Below are 9,790 nucleotides of genomic sequence, written 5' to 3' on the forward strand. Positions count from 1 at the left end.
GTGGTCTTCGATTTTAATCTGCATAACTGTCCGTGTTGGGTGGGTGGGGGTTTGTGGGTCCCACTAAACATCATTTGATTAAGCGCTGTCAATTTACTGTAAACGCTGTCTAGTGTCACACGGGAGGGTCTGGTCTAGACCGTGTGAGAGAGAGAGAGAGAGAGAGAGAGAGAGAGAGAGAGACGCACAAGGAACTGAGAGAGAGAGAGAGAGAGAGAGACTTTTGAAACTAAAATGAGCGAGTGAGAGTGACAGTCACAGGCTCTTTCGTTGTAATAAGGAAACTGAAGGCAACTGGAGTGTTGTTGAGGTCTGGGGGCATGTTGAAGGTATGTACTGTCTCGGCTTAATTTAAAAGAAGCTCATGTTATAAAATTAATAATATTACGCAATAGTATGATTCTTGTTTCTTCAGTATTAGTATTTTAATAATCTTAATAGGACAAAATGACACTGACCAGTCTGAAGAGCAGCCATGACAGAACATCTGTGCATGTCCTGACTGTTTTAACCTTAAACCGTCGACATAATGCTGCTTTTAAAGCTAATAAAGTCTAATTAAAACTTCATTTTTCAGTATCCACAGTACAGTGCTGATATGTGACGTCATTTATTATAGCAAAATGGGAAATAACGAGGGATCTTAGGTTCGGTTTGTGCTGTTGCTCGGTTTAATGTGATCAACAGCAAAACACTTGGAGCTGACAAACATTCATATATTGTTAATGCTGAAATTTGCCGCCTAAGCACTTCCCGGGCAAAGCCATTTTAACGTAGGATTTTTAAAGCCTCATGGTGCTTTCTCACCCAGTAACACCAATAAAACCTAATCTATCTCTTGTCAGCGCTTCATTTTCCCCCTACTCTTAACTCTGACCTGCTAATTAGGCTGCTTCTAAAACTGTACATGCAAATCATATCTATAAAGCTTTAAAGCATTTTCCACTTCCTCTTATGAGGCGCATAGTGTGACCTGTTCCTTTATCACCAAGCGAACCAAACATGCAAACACCTCCGTCGATGATTTAGTCGCTTTGCTAAAGTTTGATTGACTCCTCAGCGGCGGGCATGAACTCTGGGAGCGGCTCCTGCAGGAGTGGAGACTGAAAGCAGCGTGAATCAGGTGAGAAGCGCACACGCGTGGCTTCACGAACGTGACCCATCCCTTTGTGTTTAAAAAAAGGTGTGTTGCTAGTCCTGTTCCATTGCGTGCTCTCTTCAGGATGGGCTGCACTTGCAGTGGTGAGAAACAAGAAAAGGGGGGAAACTTCTACAAAACCAAACACAACGTTCAAACCTCCAACCCCTCAAATCACATAGTAAGCATTTGCTGGCTTCTTAAACGCATCTAGATTCACTACTTTGCGATTTAAAAGTTAAAAACAGGCACTTTTTTCTCTTCTTCTCTTCAGGCACGAAGTGGAGTCAGCCAGTCAAGTAATGGTAATGATTAATCCTCGCATGTGCCGTTTGATACGCGCCCTCTGGTTGTAGCAGAGCTGCTTCACATATTCGAGCTTGGCCGCGTAGACAGACATTAGCAGCAGTAGAAGGCGGCTACGCTTGGCGATTAAGATCTCAGCTGAATTTCCTCTGTTCTCTTCAGGGACAAAGATAAGATTCTTCACAAAATAAGACGGACGGTTTAATAAGAATCGTCCGGCGTCCCAGAGAAGCTGTAATGCAGTATTAGTGCACACATAGACCCACAGCCCGGTTGGAACTCCACTAGCATGTTGAGAGATGAATACAGCCTAGCATAAAATATAAACAGACCACTTTAAAGTGCAAAATGCCTCTTGAACCCGGGCGTTGAAATATCTTTTTGCTCCACTCGAGATGATGACGTGTTCGTGGCACAGCATGACTTTAAGGCGACCAACGACCGTGATCTGCCGTTCAAAAAGGGAGACAAGCTAAAGGTTCTGCAGCAGTAAGTCTCGACCCAGCGGCGACGCTCAGCGCCAACGTGGACGCGCCTGGATGACGCCTGTGCTGTTTGTGGCTGTGTTTCGTAGGAGCGGGGAATGGTGGCTCGCGACATCGGTCCTGACCGGACAGGAGGGCTTCATCCCCAGTAACTATGTCGTGAGGGCGGATACGCTGGAGGTGGAAAGGTAAGCGGCGCTCTGACCAACCACTGTAAAGTTGATGGTCCAGTTAAAGGTGAGACGTGCGTTTTCTTCATGCAGATGGTTCTTCAAGGATGTCGGCAGGAGAGAGACGGAGCGACTGCTGTTGGCCCCTGGAAATAAACCCGGTGCCTTTCTGGTGCGAGAGAGCGAGACGAGTAAAGGTGACTACCATCATACATCTCACAATAATCATCGCTCAGCTCAAGGAAGGCTCAGGCGAGAGCGACCAAATGCCTTTTTTCCCTCCCAGGTTCCTTCTCACTGTCCGTCAGGGACTTCGCACCTGAGGGAGATGTGGTCAAACACTACAAGATCCGCTGTCTGGACAAAGGTGGCTACTACATCTCCCCCTCCAGCACGTTCCCCTCCCTCCAGGAGCTGGTGGGGTACTACAGCCGTAAGTAACGGCGGTACTCTCCAGGGACTAAATCATGTATGAAGGTGTGAACGCCGCTCCTAATCAGAAGTAAAGGAAGAGTGTGAATGTGCTTGGTGTGACGTGGAAGACAGCGACTCTTGTGATGCACTCTGCATTTCCTGTGTAGTCGCTCCACTCCTGTGACGAAACCACAACATAAGAAGGTCAAATCTCTATAATGGCTGCTGCGCTCAAGCACAGAGAAGAGCTCTATCAAACTGTTTGAGGAAGCACGAGTTGATGAGACCTGTAATGCCTCCGTCACCAAATAAAGCCTGTGTTATTTTTGGGTGCAGGTATAGCGGACGGGCTGTGCCAGCGGCTGCACGCTCCGTGTAAGGCCCAGGCGCCCCAGCAGCCGTGGGCCCACGACGAGTGGGAGATCCCCAGGGAGACGCTGAAGATGGCCAAGAAGCTGGGAGCCGGCCAGTTCGGAGAAGTGTGGATGGGTGAGCGAAACCGCCGATGCCGCCCCAAACGGGGAGGTCCTAAGGAACCCGAGGGTGAAAAGGTGTGTTTGTGTCGCCCCCGCAGGCTACTATAAGAGCACCCAGAAGGTGGCTATCAAGACGCTGAAGGAGGGGACCATGGAGCCCGCCGCCTTCCTCCAGGAGGCCAACCTCATGAAGCAGCTGCAGCATCCGCGGCTGGTGCGGCTCCATGCTGTGGTCACCAAGGAGCCCATTCTCATCGTCACCGAGTTCATGGTCAACGGTAAAGGCGCAGCTGGCGCACGCTAACGTTAGCGGTATTGGCTAATTCTGTGTATGTGCTCGTGACGCGCTAGGCCGGTTGCTTCCACTAAGAGATGAGACAGTACCGCGAATTGCCCTTCCTGAGTAGCCAGAAGCAGAAGTAAGGCCTTTCTCCCTTCCCTCTGCAGGGTGCCTTCTGGACTTTTTGAAGACGGACGAGGGGAAGAAGCTGAAGCTCATCAAGCTCATAGACATGTCTGCACAGGTGGGAGAGTTTCCTCATTGCGCTGCGTTTTCTTTTTTTTTTGTTTGTTTTTTATTCTGTAAAACGTCAGATGTGACATTTTAATCACTTCTCTAATCAACAGCTCTGTTCGCGGCTACTCTTTATCAGACGAACGAGGCGCTTCTTTCCATTTCACACATGAACAAGCGTTTCACTTGTCTTTTCCAAGATGACATTATAGAGCTTACCTCACAGATTTGCTGTCAAAAACAAACACGCTAGCCTTACGGCTGACCTCAAAGTCTATTTATACGCGCTGACTGTTCTACAGTAGCTGCTTTGACACAGCCCTCGTGAACACACGTGGAAACTGTCACCAGTCCCTGTGTGGTTTCTGCGGCGGCGCTCTTGCTCGTCTGGCTTAAAAGCCTCGCCCTACGTCAATTATTAACATCCGGACAGGAAGTGGTGCTATTTTCCATCCACACTGAGCTCCTCCAGATCTCTTGCCCCTCCAAAAAAAGCACTTTGACTTCCTGAAAGTTGGCACATCCTGTTAAACCTAATCGACTTTTATTCTTATGTACCAAGTGCTCATGTAGAAACGGCAGCATGTGCTCACAAAATGTCCCTGTTTAGTGATTATAATTAGTTGTAAATGTAGTCATTTAGCTCCTTGGCACCAAATAATGAATTCGTCTGTTATGACCTTGCATTTGACCTATTGACTCCTGCTATAAGACGCTCCCCACCGTCCTGTTGTGACAGATCGCTGAAGGCATGGCGTACATCGAGAAGAAGAACTACATCCACCGAGATCTGCGCGCAGCCAACATCCTGGTCAACGAGACGCTGCACTGCAAGATAGCAGACTTCGGCCTGGCCCGGATCATCGAGTCAGAGTACACGGCTCACGAAGGTGCAGTACAACGGAACAGCCGGTGGAGCTTTACTGTGTTGGATTTTATAGGCTTAAGCTCGTCAGGTTTTTATAGTGACATCATTTGCATCGTGTTTTCTTTAACTAGGTGCTAAATTTCCCATCAAATGGACGGCTCCAGAGGCCATCAACTACGGCACATTCAGCATCAAGTCAGACGTCTGGTCCTTTGGGATCCTCCTGACAGAAGTGGTCACCTATGGCAGGATACCGTACCCAGGTACAGTGTTGTGACGCTGTGTATTGTCCTGAAATTGCGTTTTTAGAATGTATTAGAATCTCAGAGTGGCTCCGTCTCTTCCAATCAGGGATGACCAATCCGGAGGTGATCAGGAACCTGGAGAGGTCGTACAGGATGCCGAGGCCGGAGGGCTGCCCGCAGGAACTCTATGACATTATGATGATGTGCTGGAAGCAGAAGTCTGAGGACCGGCCGACTTTTGAGTTTCTGCAGAACATGCTCAACGACTTTTTTATTGCCACGGAGGGACAATACGAGATGCAGCCGTGATTACAGAACGAAAAAAAAAAAAAACATTTCCAGCGAAAGAAAGTTCAGCAGAGGGAAATTGAATGGATGGAGGCCTACGCAAACACCTTCTTTGTGATCGATACGGTTCTTTCTTTTTTTTACACCTACCAGAGTGAATGTAAAAGCTATTTATGGCATTTTTTCTGCTTTTAGCAGAAGGACTGTACTTATTAAATTCAGAAAAGGAACTTCAGCTCACTCAACCTTGATCACAGAGGAGACTTATAAGCACTGGATAAATAAATGGAAATCCAAATATTGCAGATGATGTAAAAAAGGTCGTTGGAGCCAGAGAAGTCAATGCAGGTAAAGTCCTAGTCTGCATGATACAGATGTTACATGCAGTATTTTGCACATTTACAAAAATATATTTAGATATTCATGATGCAGCATTCTAAAAAAATGGGCTTTTTAAAAATTATTATATATTTGTAAAAATGTTTCTGTAAATAAAAATGCCATTTAATAAGCACTTGTATTTCATTCCAGTCATTTGAATTACAGTGTCAATCGACCGTAACCTTAAACTGGCTGCAAAACAACATCAAATCAACACCAACAAACTGAACTTGAACAACAAAGAAAGAACAGACCACTTTAATGAAGCGTTTGTGCACTGTGACATTTAGCTCAACAAAAATATCACGAGCGCAGGATGTGTCGTGCAAATTATCGCACCTATTTACATTCGTGCTGCGCGAACCGTATAAATGTCTCCGACTAACTTCAGTTTGAAGTCTTTGCACGCAAACTGTACGTAGACGAAATACGTTACAAGTAGTACAAGAGTGCAGGAAGCCTTTAAAGGTGCCTAATCTCACTAAATGACAGTGGCTCTGATCCTCTAACCACAGTAGACCCTCCCTGGGGGGGGTGACAGCATCTTGAAGATAAGGGGTTAAACCCCGCCATTTCCTGAATGGCCAGGAAACGGGAAGCGTGAGTCAGCATTCCTCAAATGCCACACAATTATTTTAATGCCTGATAGAAGCTGATTATTTGACTAATTGCTGTATGTAGCATTATGTTCAACAAACACCAATACTTATTAGTTAAATGTACACGCAAACGCTGAAGCTGTACAAAGTTCAGTGGGTTCAGAAAATGGCTAAACTGGAAGGAAACAGAGACTTTATTTAATTGTGCTGTTTAAGTCCTGTGGTGTTCAGCACAGCAGGGTGAGGTTTGTCTTGCTGGGCAGTGCAGAAAAAATAAAAAGTCACGACATATGACTGAAATAAAAACCGCTCTTATCTCCAGTCTAGTCTAATTGTCCTGCAGAGGTCAGTGTTGTAAAGTTTCATATTCTGAGCCGCCGGCAAAAACTAAACTACAAATGACAGGTTTAAAGTGTAGCACATTGTCTGATTGTGGCTTTAATCTTTATTTCTGTCACATCTCGTTCTATGTGCTGAAGAAGCTCAGTTAGACTGAGCTCTGTGTAATCTGACATTTGCTGATTCCGCGTGGGGATCGACACGACTGTGGGTTCAGACGACTGCGCTAAGAGCTTTAGTAACACTAAACAATCATTACTGTATAAAATATTCCTCCTTAGAACAATTGAACTGCTTTAGTTAATTAATAATTATGCTGAGTATCCACTTTATCAGCCTCATGCTTGAATATTATTGATAAGCAAATCATCTTGAGAGGAGCCTTGACGTTAACACGCGATGACAGGAAACGTGGGGTGAAGGCTGAGAGGCCTAATCACCCTCCACCCCCCCCGTTCATCACCGTTGCCTTAAAGGAATAACGACAGGAAACAGGGGCCCGTACACCGATTGATGCCTGATTCCTGCACAAGCACGAGCCCGTTGCCGTAAGGGATGAAAAGAGATGCGCTTTCATATTGCAATAACAGTCGCCGTCATTCTCATCGTGAGCATGTTTTCTCTCCGGGGCTTTGATGTCATTAAACTAACAGAGCCCATAAATCAAAAGAGCCGGGTCTAATAGATGTGAGGCCTCGTGACACGATGACAGAAGATGTCTACGTTAGATTTTGCTAAATAGACCCTGGAAGGTAGATCTGTTTTTAGGGAAAATCAGGTTACACTCATGTACATGATTCACAGATTCTGTTGACAAATCTTTACTGGTACATCAGGTGACTCACCTACAAATGAAGGCAATAGCCCAGTCTCAGTTCTTAACACTAAACACATCGCTCCATGTTGCTTGTCTTTATAGTTTGTTGTGTCTTTGTCTGTCTGCTCTGGTTTCTTCTGGGCCTCTGACTTCCTCACGCAGTCCACAGGAACGCAGTCGGGTTAATTGGTGTCTAGAAAGTGCACAAAGGTGTGAATGTGGGTGCGAATGGGTGTTTGTACAAGCGTGTCACCTCATGCCCCCTGCCCAGCGACTGGGCCCGGCTCCGATGGATGGATGGATGGATGGATGGATGGATGGATGGATGGATGGATGGATGGATGGATGGATGGATGGATGGATGGATGGATGGATGGATGGATGGATGGATGGACGGACGGACGGATGGCAGTTCTAATGTTTTAGCAGATAGCTTGTTTTAAAATTCTCACAAAGCCATTTGTTGATTGACCTGCAGCATCCAGACATGTGTAATGACTGACCACCGTGCTGTTGCCTGATGATAAGTCAAGGACACCGGCAACTGGGAGGAAATGTGATCATATGGGCCCCCGCCCTGGCAGCACAGTCTAGACATGGATGTGACCGTCCACTGAGTGTCCTCTTAGACTGTCTCCACTGTTCAACAATGAAGTCCACAATGATCTGATTAGATTGATAAGATGTGTCACTAATAAAGAACCAGACTACTTTCCAGAGTTTGGTAGAAGTGGGGAGCTCTATATATCAGATCAATGACCACATAAAGCTTTCACTGGACAGTAAAACACTCAGCTTCATTCCAGCTGCTGCAGACATAACACCTGACGTCTTTTGTTAGCTCGCCAGCCAGACAGCTCATCATCCCTGCTCCGTATGCAGCCCCGTGCACGTTTTAGGGTCCACGCTGTCACAGGCCGCTCCTCCTGGTGGAGGCTGCAACAAATGTTCATACAGCATGTGTGACTTTGGCTTTTGATGGCTGTTGCTTTTTTTCTGCTTTTGCTTCAAATGAACAATATTAATACAATAAACTATACAGTAATAATGTGTATTAATGGAGACTAATGGTTTCATTTTGTACTCAGGCCAGAATTTGGAACAGATCATTAAAAATAATGTTTCCAATCTTCCACAGTAAGTACTGGGAGCTGTCAGGACGTAGCACTCATCATCTTTATTAAATCCGTTCCCCGTCCTGTTATGGGCACTGAAGCCCAAGCAATTAACATTCGGAGTCTTGGTTAATGTCAGATGAAGCTATTTTTGGCATTTTTAACCCTGTGATTTCTGGATCTCATTTAAAACTTTTTGCACGCAGTTATAAAGAAGGAAACAGTAAAGTGAAGGGAACAGGAGTCATTTACTGTAATGTGCTGTGTTAAAGCTGCCACCGTGAAACTGCTGACAACCTGTGTCTGAAAAGACTTGTTCCCTCAGCACTTTCGTAATTCCAATCAACCTGTTGGCCTCATGTCTCCTATTAGTGTCATTCATCTGGGAATTTAATGGCTATAAGCTCTTCAAGAATTCACCAAGAGCAGCAACCAAACCTTAAGCTCTAAATAAACTGAACAAATCTACAACACATCTATGTTGTTGTTTTTAAGAGACTGTTTAAGAAAGGAAATCAGATCGTAGAAAAATCAGATCATCTGCTCTGGATTTCCACCTGAGACCTTATTTCAAACGTATAGATGGGCTCTTCATAATTTTTTTTTATATTAAAACAAAATAATAATAATTCTAGCAAAGCTGACTTTAATCCCTGCACAGCTGGGTGACAGTGCAGAGTCATTGCCACTCAGCCATAGAGGTCAGGGTTTAGTGCATTTTAATCAAAAAAAGAAGCTTCAACAACAACCGATGATGAAGTGATGAAGATGACACAAACTGGTGTTTCTTCTGTCCACACTGATAGAACCTCCTTCACATCTGACTTTCATAAAGCCAGCTAGCTTTTGTGTTTGATACGTTGGTAGTGAGTCTTTTTATTACAGTGACATAATGGAACCATTTGCATCTACGTACGTAAACCAGCTACTCGTCAGATGTCTGTGAATGGAAAGAAGTTGCTTCCTTTGGTGCGATAGTAATTTCAGATCATTTACTCATTCTCTTTTCATGCCATTATACAGCGTTTTAATCTCATTTTAATCGCTGATGAAATACTTTCTGATGTATAGTGTGGAAAAACTACCACAACACTTCTGATCACTTCAATAAAAGTGTGTGTTTATCGTGGATGCTCTGAAATGTCTGTCTCTACTTATAGACACATGAACCCTATTCTGGGCTGCACCTAAACATCTCCTAAACCTAACATGGTTATCTCTATAGACTAAACTGCTGACATTTGCAAATGTGTTCAGCTATGCATTCGTTGAGAAGACAAGAACCCAACCGTCATATTTAAAGTACAAAGGTCACATGGCTCCTCACCCCAGACGACACATGTTCAAGTGTGGAGGTGAACAGGAAACCTGAGCAGCACTGTCGCTCTGTCAAATGCAGAAAGCTGAAGGCTGGTGTGTTCCATCCATTGCTCAACCATAGGTTTGCACAAAAATGAATCATCGCAAATAAAGCTGAGTATATGAAAAAATTAATCCAAATGTAGAATATATAACATTTCCATTGCAATAGCTATATGAAGTGCATATTGATTAGTGATCATTATTATTAGAGAAATATTTTTAAGATACATTGACACAAAGGGACTAAGTCTTGTTACCTTGGTATAATTTTCA

General features: G+C 44.7%; 1 protein-coding gene across 1 annotated transcript; it reads left to right on the forward strand.

The window, feature by feature from the left end:
• Positions 1–235: 235 nt before the first annotated feature.
• blk (BLK proto-oncogene, Src family tyrosine kinase) lies at positions 236–5,418 on the forward strand. Its single transcript, XM_029141752.3, has 14 exons — positions 236–329; positions 1,061–1,123; positions 1,223–1,319; positions 1,413–1,443; positions 1,840–1,933; positions 2,019–2,117; positions 2,193–2,296; positions 2,386–2,532; positions 2,850–3,002; positions 3,088–3,267; positions 3,437–3,513; positions 4,243–4,393; positions 4,503–4,634; positions 4,723–5,418. The coding sequence occupies exons 3-14, from the start codon at positions 1,224–1,226 to the stop codon at positions 4,923–4,925; spliced, it is 1,467 nt and encodes a 488-aa protein (XP_028997585.1). The 5' UTR covers positions 236–329; positions 1,061–1,123; position 1,223; the 3' UTR covers positions 4,926–5,418.
• Positions 5,419–9,790: the final 4,372 nt, after the last annotated feature.

The sequence above is a fragment of the Betta splendens genome, chromosome 24, assembly GCF_900634795.4.
Source record: "Betta splendens chromosome 24, fBetSpl5.4, whole genome shotgun sequence".
Classification (NCBI taxonomy): domain Eukaryota; kingdom Metazoa; phylum Chordata; class Actinopteri; order Anabantiformes; family Osphronemidae; genus Betta; species Betta splendens.